Raw genomic sequence first — 12,801 nt, forward strand, 5'->3', positions numbered from 1 at the left:
TTTCTTTTCAATTCTTTACAATGCAGCAGAGCTGCTTAAATACACATGTTCCCATAATTGTAGGGATTGAGACATAGGAAGAAACAATGTGATTAGATTACATTCAATCAGAATAAATCTAGATAAGGAAACTAAATAGAGAATAAATCTATACAAGGAAAGTTGATATGTATACAAGGAAAGCATCAACTATCTTGCTGTCTTATCTATACAAGGAAAGCATCAACTGTCTTGCTATCTTGAGCATGGTCTGCATGCGGGCCTCCATCTGAGGCTGAATTAGTGGCTGAGATCAAGCCTTGATCTTTGTCAATTGAGCCTTGATCTTGGTCAGCTGAGTTTCTTCTAACACAAACGATCTCAATCCGCCTCCCAAAAACTTGAAAAAAGAAAATGGAAAATAAATAGAGAGAGAATAAAGAGGGAAAAGACTATAAACGGGTTTCTGACTTCTGGAACCCTCTTTTTAGTTCCAAAAACCCTAGCAATGGCTGACGGACCGGTCGCCGAGCCACCACCAACGGACTCTAACCAACACCTTAACAATTTCACGACGGATTTCGATTCGCTCCCAATTCCTCCTCTCGATTCTATATTCTTCTCCGAGGAGGTCAACAACAGTACCAACAGTATGAGCTCCGAAACATTCGTGTCGGATCTTGGCATGGGGTTAGGGTTCGACGAGAACGTTGATTTCGACCTCAATTTTGACGATCTCGAAGATCTATTCCTTCCCTCCGAAACTGAAGACTTTCTCACCTCCGACGGGCACCACGAGCTTCAACTGCCCTGTTCGGGCCCGGATCAACCTGTTCAGCTCTTGAATTCCTTGTCTCAGGAATCGAGTGCTTCCGGCGTCTCCAGCGATCGGGGCTCGGACGTTGGTGAATTTCTTAATTTCCCAACGTCCGAGTCTGATAGCTACGGCCGCGAGTATTCTCCACCGGTTTCTTCTGATAATTCCGGTAATGGGGACCCGATTGTCGCTGGAGTTTTGAATTTTCCGTCACCGGACTCTGGCCGTTGCGACCGCGAGTTCTCGGGCGGGGGCGGGTCTGTGTCATCGCAGGGTTCAGGTTACCGTCCTCCTTCACCGGATTCGTCAAATGTGATAGTCGTCGATCAGAAGATTAAGGTGGAGGAGGGGATGGGGTCCAAAAATTGCGTGTCGAAGAGGAAGAAAGACCAGGGGGAAGGGACCGCTACGGATTCGAGGACCACCAAGTACAGGAGGTCGTCAGAGAATGCGAATTTCAATGCCTCGGCAGACGAAGATGAAGAGAAGAGGAAGGCGAGGCTGATGAGGAACCGCGAGAGTGCTCAGTTGTCTAGGCAGAGGAAGAAACACTACGTGGAGGAGCTGGAGGATAAACTGAGGACCATGCATTCCACTATTGCGGAATTGAACACTAAGATATCTTATATTATGGCCGAGAATGCCAGTTTACGTCAGCAACTGAGTGGTGGCGCCGCTGGTGGCATGTGTGCACCGCATCCGGGAATGTTCCCCCATCCTGCGATGGCGCCCGTGGGTTATCCGTGGGTGCCATGTCCGCCGTATGTGGTGAAACCGCAAGGGTCTCAGGTACCTTTGGTGCCGATACCGAGATTGAAACATCAGCAGCCTGTATCAGCGCCAAAGGCGAAGAAGTCGGAGACTAAGAAGAGTGAGGGGAAAACTAAGAAGGTTGCGAGTGTTAGTTTTCTGGGTTTATTGTTTTTCTTCTTGCTATTTGGTGGGTTAGTTCCTTTTGTGAATGTTAGATATGGAGGAGTAGGGGACAAAGTTCCTGGAGGATTGGATTATGTCAATGATAAGTTCTACAGTCAACACCTTGGTAGGGTTTTGAACGTTGATAGAAATTGTAATGGATCTGGAGAAGGTGTGAGTGTTGGATTTTCTAGCGGTGAATATGATACTTCTCACAGAGTAAATTATGAGAGAGGTCGCATTAGAGCGAAAGAGTCGGATTTTGAATGGAAAAGACAAGCAACACAGACTTTACTGGGTTCAGATGAATTTGTTAATCTAGGAAATGCTAGCGAGCCTCTTGTTGCTTCTTTGTATGTGCCAAGGAATGATAAGCTTGTGAAGATTGATGGTAACTTGATTATTCATTCTGTCCTGGCCAGTGAGAAAGCTATGGCATCTCAAGCTACTCCTGGAAAGGAGGTTAATAGAGAAACTGGTTTGGCAATTCCTGGAGATTTAGCTCCAGCACTGGCAATTCCTGAAGTTGGAGGCAGTAGAGCAAGACATTCTCACGTGTTTAGAAATCCTACTGGAGGACAGAAGGCTCTTGCCTCTAGTTCTACCGATACTTTGAAAGACAATTTGAAGTCGACTGCGGTAGATAGTAAACTACAACAATGGTTCCGCGAAGGCCTTGCTGGTAATAATTGTGCTATCAACTTAACTTATACGAAAAATAAGATAAATTCATTGTGCTCTCAACTTGTCTATTTTCCTAGATTCTTTATGTATGCATTTAGTATAGTGGCGCATGCCTGATATGTTGGAGAGGAGCATTTGATTCCTTACTTTTGACAGTGCATATATACTCTAATAGATATATATATACTATTTTAGGTAGTTTTGCGATGGATTTCATTGTTCCTTGTGGTGGTATATATATATATATATATATATATATATATATATATATATATTTTATCACTAAATAAGAACTTTATTGATGAGAAGTAGGCATAGCCCAAGTACAAGGAAATCATGAATGTTCATGCCATTAAAAGTGGTTATATTGAATTTAATCTTTCACTATATAAAATTAGTTTTACCAGTATCGACAAGCAAACGAAGCAACTATCATGCAGTCTTTATGTCAGATGTGAAATCAGCCCCTTGCATGCTTCATGGCTGGAGTTATGTTCTGTTACATGCTGTAGGGTGTCCTCTTATTTCTCTGCAAAGTTAATATATATATATATATATTTATTTGTATGTATGTTTGTACTTGAGCCATGCCTATTTCTCATCAATAAAATTCTTCTTTAATGATAAATATATAAATATGTATATATATACATACTTGTAAGAAAAATATATATATATATATATATATATACATGTGTGTGTGTGTGTATATATTAGATTGCATAAAGTGACAAGATTTGTAGAATAAAATTTTGAATTCAGACTTCGTTAAAAATTTTGAAGTTCATTAATGCATCGTATACAACTATACAAGAGACACTCATACATTCATCAATAGGTCTGTGAATTATTTCCATCAGCAAAAATATAAACGTTTTCAGTGACGGTTTTATGGGCTATTTCAGCAGTTAACTTGTTAATGGAAGGCTTTTTCCCCGGTGTCAATTTTTTGATACTGTTGTATGTATTTTTGTATGTTACTGTTTTATTATGCCCATTCATCTAAATGGGATTTTTAAGGAATTGGCACAAACTTTTTATCTGATCAGTTGGTTTGGTTTAGGTCACCTTTTGTTTTCTACTATCGCCCATATAGTTTTGGAATTTGGGTTGCTGTCTGGCTTCAGTAATTGAGGAAATGTTTACGAATGCCATGTTCAAGTTTCTTGATTCAGGTTTTAACTACGGACATAGTTATATGTACATTTGAAGGGATTAATGGTGTTTTATATTTGCATTCCTAGTCACTATAACACAAATGCAGACCTGGAGCTTAATGTAGGGTCAAAATGTTTATCTAGTGAGTTCACTGGATAACAACCTTTGAAACATGCGAATTGAGATACTCTTAAGAGGTGCATGTTCTTCAGCTGCCATGTGCCTTAAAGGGAAGCTACTTACACCATGGTATTATGCTTGTAGTTTCTCTTCTAGCATTGATGTGTTAAACCAACTTCTGACTTCGGGCTCCCGACATTCTGACTTTCATATAAGATGTTTAAGAGAACATTTCCCATCATTTTATAACTAAATTTAGTTTGTCAGGTAAATCATTAATTGTAACCACCCTGACTGTTGAAAAATTAATTACCTCATCATTTTGGTTCTCATTTCTGGTGTTTCGGTGCTGGGCTGTGAGTTTTATTGATGGGTTACCATTGATCTCATGTTTCTGGTGTCCATGCATGTTTTTTTTATTGAACTGATTTGGTAGTCAGTCGTGCTTGGCACGCACTCATTCATCACCTTGTTTAATACTTATGGTTCTTTTCCCTTTTACAGGGCCAATGTTGAGTTCTGGCATGTGCACCGAGGTGTTCCAGTTTGATGTCTCTCCAGCTTCTGCTTCTGGAGCTATAGTTCCAGCATCCTCAGCTTCCAATGTTCCTGCAGAACATCAACAGAATGCTACTCGTCTTAACAAGGGGAGAAATAGAAGGATCCTCAATGGTCTTCCAGCTTCACTGGCTGGATCCAATTATAACATCACTGAAGAACACATTAGAAAAACATCGCAGAAGAAAGGCTTTCAAGGTAATACATCTTCTTCACCAATGATTGTTTCCGTGCTTGTTGATCCCAGGGAGGCTGGAGAGATTGAAGTTGATGGCATGATCACACCAAAGTCCCTTTCTCGGATTTTTGTAGTCGTGCTTTTGGACAGCGTGAAGTATGTGACTTACTCATGTGTGCTTCCACGATCTGGTCCTCATCTGGTGATGACTTGAAGGTGGATTTTAGTTTTTGGAGATATGGAACACTAATCCGTTTTTGTATATAACAGAATAATTAGCAGCATCTATAGCATTTTTAGCCGCTTCATGTAGTCGGAACTTCCAATACTTTCCTAACTTAATGGTGTTAAGTTATACTGTAATGTTCTTCAGTTGAGATGCAGCACCTTGAAAGCTAGCTCGTCTCCTTCATAAGATTTTTTGGCAGTTTCTCTCTCTCCAGTTTGTTCTCTGAGGTAACATTCATAGGTGTAGATATGATCGATAGTTGGCATGCAACACAGGCTTGTAATCGGGCAATTTACTGATTGCAGCCATTTGACTTAATATATGGGACAAGCTATTTGGTGCAATTCTAATTGAGAAGCTGCAGCAAATCATAGTTCATTTGTAGGTCATATCTGGTCACACTTTTGTTTATATGGCAGAATTGAATTTAAGAAATGTACTCGAGTCAATCTGCAAACTGTTAAGCCATGCAACATTCTATGGAAAACAAATAACTTTCCCCCCCTTGTGAACCTCAATTGCAGTAAGTTGAGGCATGGATTAGGCATAAGTTATACCTGTTGGAACTGGTTTCTTGTAGTAGTCATGGATGAAACCTTGAAGGAAGGTGTAGTTGAGCGGATAATCTTCTATACAGTAAGGGGGGAGAGAATATTTCTAGCAAAGTTAACCCGTAAAGATAGAGATGCTTTCTTTGGAGAACGGAGATGTGTTGTAGTTGCAACAAGAATAGACTAACAAAAAGCACACGATGGATTGGATCAGTAAAGAGAGATATTTGCTAATCCGTCTTTAATTTGGTCGGCAGTTTCTTAGAAGTCCATTCATTGATTCAACACACATGAAATCTTGGTGGGAAGGGAAAGGAGGCCAAGGCTGCAGCTTATTCAAGATTCTTTCTTGTGATCTGAATCATAGTTTACTTTGGCGATAAGACAATGAATAGAATACAAGCTGAAGATATGCGGAGGTTGCTTGAAACAATTGAAAAAGAAGAACATAAATATCCTACCCGGTTCAAGTTGATGCTGAGAGATATGGTGTGAGCCATAACAAGCCAAATTGCTTGGCAGTCAGGACAAAAAGTATTCGAATCAGCACAAACAACTATTAGTCAAAGACTTTTGCTACCCATCATCACACCATACCATACGTTACACTTATTTTAATTTTTTTAAAATTTTTTTGATTTTATTCTTTCTAAATTAATTGAATTCTTCTACTCATCATCTATACATCACATATTTGATAAGAGAAAAAATTAAAAAATTATGTATGATGTGTGATGTGTGAGATGATGACTAGAATTTTTCATTAATCATAATATTATTTAATTTTAATTCAAATCACCAATTAGTCTACGCCACGTTGCTTTTGTATGAGATGTATGCTCATTTAATTTTTAATTCTTTATATGATTTGCTCAAACACTATTACTTATATTATTTAAATTATATTATGAGACATTTTAACCTTCTGATATTTATCATTTTTGTTAACACCATATTTATCACTTTTATATCTATTATATTTTACAGTATATATCTTCTAAATAATAGTACGAGAAAAACTAAACTATTGAATATGAATATAATGGTTGGATTTATCTTGTTAATAATAACTACACAATTATTTAATTACGTTTATATTTGTCTATTTAATATCATTTCAAGTTTCTATATTTATTTAAAAAGCATAAAAATATAAAGATTATTGAACAGTGAGATATATAATGATGAAGAAAAATTCTATCAAGCAATCATAAAATATAAAATACAAATCTACGTCAGTAGGTGTATGGTGTAGGGCTGATTTTATTCTAAAAGTGGTGCGTAGAGTACACCATACACATAACTTAAATGATAAGATTTGATTTATAATATTTTAAATTTTAAATTTATATCCTAAATCAAATTACTTTGTGTGTTTTACACAATGGTTTGATAATATAATTAATATTATTATAAAAAGTCGATGGTGAGCTTTCATAAATAAGCTTGCAAATGACTGTTCTAATGGAATGTAATGCTTACAGCTTAGCTTTTAGTAGGGCTGCTACCCGCATGATGCGGGGCGGGGGCACCCCCTCCTCGCCCCTTGCCCCGCACCATGCGGGGGTTGCGATTTCAACCCCGCACCCCGTCCCGTTCCCTGCTCAATCCAGTGATTCATTGAATCTATAATTTTTTTTAGACTCAAATTATAATATAATATAATTATAAATTTTATTCAAAAAAATATAAACTCATTAGAGTTTTATTTTAGATTGTCTTGACCTTTTATATAAATGTTAATCTAGGAAGCCAATGCAATCCATTAATTTGAATTCAAATTTTTAAATTTTATATATTTATATACAATTTATATTTATATAAATTATTTATATAAATATAAAAAATAATTTTTTTTTAAATTTTTGATACGATGCAGAGCGGGGTGCGGGGTGGGGCCTTGCTGAGGTCAGCCCGCCCCTCACCCCCGCATGGGCGGTGCGGGGTATATCTCGCCCGCCCATGCGGAGGCAGGGAGGACGGAGGCGAGGTAACGGTGGGCTGGGCCCCCGTTGCCCAACCTTAGCTTTTAATGCAGTGCCTTGCTTTTTCAATACAATCTAATAAATTTTGGAGATAACAAGAATAGAGTTTTAATTTTAAATGCCACGTTAAAAACGAGGTTGAATGAACAAAACAATGGCCAGCACACACACTCAGACAAGCCGGGCTTTGGCACCCTAAAAGACGTAAAACAAGGCGTGGAATTAGCAATTGTCGCTTTCGAAAAAGGAAAATACTAGAACTCCCAGGTCTAGTAAGTGTATTTCTATATATTTTTTAAAATTTTTTTATATAAAATTTTTAATAATTTTTAATATTTTTAAAAAATAAAAAAATATTATTAAAAAATATTTTTTAATTACAAAATAAAATAAAATATTATAAAAAAATAAAGTATCTTTTAATGATTTTTTTTTTTACTATTTGATTAAAAAAATGCTTTTCTAATAATATTTTAAATTTATTTTATTTATTTTAAATATTAAAAAATATTAAAAAATTTATATAAAAAATAACTTAAAAAAAATACATGAAAGACAATAGTACATCTGGACTTGTTTGGATTCGCAAGTCATCTCAAGTCATCTCAGCTTATCTCAACTCATCTCACTACTATTCAGCAACTTTAACTCACAAATCTCACTACTATTCACAATTCATCTCATTACTATTCACAATCTATCTCAACTCATCTCAAGTCATCTTCAAATCCAAAGATAGAAGGGGCTGCAGCATTTTCCTTCGAAAAAATGTTGCGGTACTACACAAACAGTAGTGGGGAATAAAGGCGACAAATTAGACGGCAGACAAGGCGAGAAGAAGATCCCCGAGAATTACGAGAAAGGGGCAACGATTTCGCAGAGCGTTTTTCATTTCCCTGTAAACTCTGTTAGTTTTGTTTGAGGAGGACTTCGACCAGCTTCTGTATCTAACGGTGAGTAAGTCCGTGCCATGATCATAGCTCTCCTTTCCTTGAATGAATTTGGGCTTCTCGAGGTTTCTGTTTTCTTCTTCTTTCTTGCTTTGCTTGTTCAACCCATTTCGGTGGGAGCAGATTTGAGCATTGCTTCTTGTTTTCGTTATCTTCGTTGATTGTGGGTTTGGTTGGTTAAAAGGAGCACATATCTCCATCTTATTGATATCTAATTCTAAGTGTGCGTCTAGTGATTGCTTATTATTCACTGATTTGTTTGATTGGAGCCCATTTGTAAATGCCTATTCCAAGCATGCTTCCCATTTCTTTAACTATTCTTTTTCTTTCCCTGTTCGTTTTCCAATTGGAGAATATCATTTCATTTTCTTTATGTGTCTTGGACTTTTTTTTTTTTGGGGGGTTGGGGGGGGAGTTGTGTGGAATCTTAGAATGAGCATTATTTTTATAGATTCTTTATCGTAGGAAATCTTGAGATTTCGAGTCCCCCGCCGTGGGATTACTGTCAACATGTTGTGGGTACGATAAAGGTCAATATCTTAGAAAAAAAAAAACCGTTTTAACACTTTTTGGGAATGAACTTATAAAAGTTGTTGGTCTCCGAGATATATTTTATAGGTAACAAGAGGTTTTCCATTTGGGCATTTTTCATTTTACAATTTTATTTATTCGTCTGTTTTGATTTCTGGGATTGATCAGAAGATGGATACAAAACCAAAGAGGAGACCTGTTGCAGAAAATGGGGATGCGGGAGAGGAATTGGTCATTGCGACTTTGATTGGGAATGGAGATGATCTGGGTCCTATTGTCCGGCACGCATTTGAGATGGGGCGGCCTGAAGCGCTCCTTCACCAGCTAAAAGCTGTTGTGAAGAAGAAGGAAGTTGAAATAGAGGAGCTCTGCAAGACCCACTATGAGGAATTCATTTTAGCAGTTGATGAACTTCGCGGTGTGCTGGTTGATGCTGAAGAGTTGAAAGGTGAACTCTCAAGTGATAATTTTAAACTGCAAGAGGTTGGCAGTGCTCTTTTAATAAAACTCGAGGAGCTTCTTGAATCTTATTCCATCAAGAAGAATATGACTGAATCTATTAAAATGTCTAACGTCTGTGTGCTGGTGTTGGATCTTTGTGTTAAATGTAACAATCATATATCTGAAGGCCAGTTTTACCCTGCATTGAAGACTGTGGATTTGATTGAAAAGAATCACTTGCAGAATATTCCTGTCAAGGCACTAAGAATGGTGATAGAGAAAACAATTCCAGTGATTAGACTGCACATTGAAAAGAAAGTGCGTAGTCAGTTTAATGAATGGTTAGTTCACATACGGAGTTCTGGGATGAATATTGGACAGACAGCAATAGGCCATGCTGCATCAGCTCGCCAGAGGGATGAGGAAATGCTGGAATGCCAGAGGAAAGCCGAAGAACAGAGTGTATTTGGTTTAGGAGATTTTGCATATATGTTAGATGTTGAGGAAATTGATGAAGATTCTGTATTGAAGTTTGATCTGACACCTCTGTACCGGGCATATCACATTCATACTTGTCTTGGAATCCAAGAGCAGTTTCGTGAATATTACTATAAAAACCGAGTATTGCAGCTCAATTCAGACTTGCAAATTTCTTCTGCACAACCTTTTGTTGAATCCTATCAGACATTTTTGGCTCAAATTGCTGGTTACTTTATAGTGGAGGATCGGGTCCTGAGGACTGCTGGGGGGCTGTTGTCAGCTGATCAGGTCGAGACAATGTGGGAAATTGCTATTTCTAAAATGACAACGGTGTTGGAGGAACAGTTCTCTCGTATTGATTCTGCAACCCACCTTCTCCTGGTTAAGGATTATGTCACACTTCTTGGATCTACTCTTAGACAATATGGGTATGAGGTTGGCCCACTTCTGGAGGTGCTTGATAGGAGTCGAGACAAATACTATGAGCTTCTTTTGGAAGAGTGTCGTCAACAAATTGTTAATATTATTGCCAGTGACACCTATGAGCAGATGATATTGAAAAAAGATACTGACTATGAGAATAATGTTTTGGCATTTAACCTCCAGACCTCAGATATAATGCCAGCTTTCCCTTATATTGCGCCATTCTCCTCCATGGTACCTAATGCCTGCCGCATTATAAGATCATTCATTAAAGGGTCTGTTGATTACTTGTCTCATGGGGTGCATTCTAATGTTTATGATGTTGTGAAGAAGTATCTGGACAAAATTTTGAGTGATGTTTTAAATGAATCAATACTAAATACAATTAGTAGTGGCACCATTGGCGTGTCTCAGGCCATGCAGATTGCTGCAAACATATCTGTTCTTGAAAGAAGTTGTGATTTTTTTCTTCAACATGCGGCCCAACTTTGTCGGATGCCTGCTCGACCAGTTGAAAGGCCTCAAGCTAGTTTAACTGCCAAGGTGACTCTCAGAGCTTCAAGGGATGTAGCCTACAATTCTTTGCTGAGTTTGGTGAACTCCAAGTTAGATGAGTTTATGACACTAACAGAAAGTATCAACTGGAATTCAGAGGAAATAGCTCAGAATGGGAATGAGAATGAGAATATGAATGAAGTGATCATTTACCTTGGCACTATTATGTCAACAGCACAACAAATTTTACCTTTGGATGCTCTCTTCATGGTTGGAAGTGGAGCTCTCGATCATATATCCAACTCAATAGTGGCAGCTTTTCTTAGTGACCGCGTCAAGCGGTTCAATGCTAATGCTGTTATGGGTATCGATAATGATCTAAAGATGCTGGAGTCTTTTGCAGATGAGAGGTTCCATAGCACTGGCCTGAGTGAAATATACAAGGAAGGTAGTTTTAGAGGCTTTTTAATACAAGCGCGACAATTGATAAATCTTTTGTTAAGCAGCCAGCCGGATAACTTCATCAATCCAGTTATAAGGGAGAAAAACTATAATGCATTGGATTGGAAGAAGGTGGCCAGTATCTGTGAGAAATTCAAGGATTCTCCAGATGGGATCTTTGGAAGCCTTTCAAGCAGGAATACGAAGCAAAGTGCACGGAAGAAATCAATAGATATACTGAAGAAAAGACTGAAGGACTTCAATTAATAAGGCTTGGAATATACATTAGGGTGCAACCTAAAGTTCAGAAGGTAGGCTTGGAATGAGTTATAGACTCAGACATCCTAGGTTGGATTTTGCACTAGCAATTCCCTTGGATTACCTAATACACAGTCGTGGCTGGTGGGTTCGTGTTTCTGAAGTTGACTCTTGGGTGGATTTGAAAAGTCCTAATTTGACGAGGTTTTATGTCAGAAAAAAGGCTCGAGTTATATATTTGCATCTAGATTAGAATTCCTTTTTTCCCCCACTTTTGAACATATACTTTTGTATCTTTCTTGTTGATGTTCAGAATGAGTAGGATTCTTTGATTTTCGTTTCGATTTATGTTGGTATGATAAAATTCGCTCACATTCCCTTTGCCTAATCAATTTAAGGTCATGTAAAAGCATTGCTGCTTCCATCTTTTATGCATGTGTTGCTTTCACAGTCTCGATGATTGTGATGCCAGCCTTCTATTCCCCGAGTTTGGCACTTTTCCTCTGTTGAAATGGCCATGTAGGCTTCCTCAAGAGAAGGGTTCTTCAATGGATCGATTACATGAACTCTATGTAGAGGCTTCCTGATAATTTCTTTCAAATTTGATTTCTTGTTATTTAATACTTCTGAGCTTTGTAATAGTTTGTATTTTATTTCAAACTTTGCAGCGTGTTTGTGTCAAGGAATTGTTGAATTTGTCCAGCTCAAATTCCAGCTCCTGCCTTTCTAAAAACAGGGCGGCAGATTTGGATACTGGAGGCAGCTTCTCAACCGTAAGGTGGGATGCAAATCAAATACTCGAGGGTTTTTCTTTATATATAGTACTTTCTAACAACCTAAAGTAGTGAAAAATATCATTTTGTATATATAATGAAAAGAATTATCTATTTAGAATTAGCATTCGCGGCGGTATCTTCAACCATCGAATTAACTTGAAGAAGCTTCTCATTTTCAGTAATTATTCATAATTTAGATCATATAATCTTTTGGGTCTAAGATTCGTGCAAGAAAATTCTCTTGTTAATAGTTCATGCATTCATATCGATAATGGGAGGAAATCTCAGCTTTGTATGATAATTGTGTAGATGATCAAATGACGGCATCCACACATGCTGATCTCTTCCTCACATTCACGGGTAAGCCACCTTTGATCCTCATAGTCAATGACAACAATGGCTCCAGATCCTTGTCCTTATCAGTCGATTCGATCTCAAACCTATCCATCAGTACTGATGCTGCAATCGATTTCATCTGAATATACGCCATGTATTTTCCCAGACACATTCTCGGTCCGGCATGGAAAACTGGAAACCTAAACGGGCTCTCTTGCCGACAAACTTCATTTTCTAGCCATCTTTCAGGCAAAAACTCACGGCAATTTTCTCCCCACATGCTCTCCATCCTCCGCATCGCGTACGTATGGTACAACACAAACCATCCCTTCTTCACGAACGTGCTGTCCGGCATGATATCGTCGTTTAGACAAGCTTTGGTATCCATCGGTACGGGGGGGTTACAGTCTCATGGCTTCAGTGATTGCCGCATGCAGATAATGCATCTCCCGGAGCTCGTCAAAGCTGTACGAGTCGCCTATATTTTTTCCATTTT

General features: G+C 38.1%; 2 protein-coding genes and 1 pseudogene across 4 annotated transcripts; 2 read left to right on the forward strand and 1 right to left on the reverse strand.

Moving 5' to 3' along the window:
• Window positions 1–228: 228 nt before the first annotated feature.
• Window positions 229–4,826, forward strand: LOC109008121 (bZIP transcription factor 17). The gene is made up of 2 exons (XM_018988102.2): window positions 229–2,393; window positions 4,178–4,826. The coding sequence occupies exons 1-2, from the start codon at window positions 488–490 to the stop codon at window positions 4,621–4,623; spliced, it is 2,352 nt and encodes a 783-aa protein (XP_018843647.1). The 5' UTR covers window positions 229–487; the 3' UTR covers window positions 4,624–4,826.
• Window positions 4,827–7,873: 3,047 nt separating this feature from the next.
• Window positions 7,874–12,363, forward strand: LOC109008122 (exocyst complex component SEC15A-like). Of its 3 annotated transcripts, XR_001998902.2 has the most exons (4): window positions 7,931–8,127; window positions 8,824–11,246; window positions 11,862–11,971; window positions 12,279–12,363. XR_001998902.2 is itself a non-coding variant. In XM_018988104.2 (3 exons), exon 2 carries the CDS (start codon window positions 8,827–8,829, stop codon window positions 11,200–11,202), a length of 2,376 nt encoding a protein of 791 aa, XP_018843649.1. In that variant the 5' UTR covers window positions 7,931–8,127; window positions 8,824–8,826; the 3' UTR covers window positions 11,203–11,246; window positions 11,862–12,093. The 3 variants fall into 3 exon arrangements, 2 of the variants coding, with proteins under 2 accessions (XP_018843650.1, XP_018843649.1); XM_018988104.2 differs by lacking the exon at window positions 12,279–12,363 and having other exon boundaries at window positions 11,862–12,093; XM_018988105.2 differs by lacking the exons at window positions 11,862–11,971; window positions 12,279–12,363 and having other exon boundaries at window positions 7,874–8,127; window positions 8,827–11,602.
• The window catches only part of LOC109008114, a 2,064-nt pseudogene continuing 1,458 nt past the window's right edge, over window positions 12,196–12,801 (reverse strand).

Source organism: Juglans regia, chromosome 3 (genome assembly GCF_001411555.2).
Source record: "Juglans regia cultivar Chandler chromosome 3, Walnut 2.0, whole genome shotgun sequence".
NCBI lineage: Eukaryota > Viridiplantae > Streptophyta > Magnoliopsida > Fagales > Juglandaceae > Juglans > Juglans regia.

Excerpts from the sequence above, each read along its gene's own strand:
- LOC109008122 (XM_018988105.2), top strand. The coding sequence starts at position 8,827 with ATGGATACAAAACCAAAGAGGAGACCTGTTGCAGAAAATGGGGATGCG.
- LOC109008121 (XM_018988102.2), top strand. The coding sequence starts at position 488 with ATGGCTGACGGACCGGTCGCCGAGCCACCACCAACGGACTCTAACCAA. Across the intron at positions 2,394-4,177 it reads GTTCCGCGAAGGCCTTGCTG|GGCCAATGTTGAGTTCTGGC; the intron begins GTAATAATTGTG and ends TCCCTTTTACAG.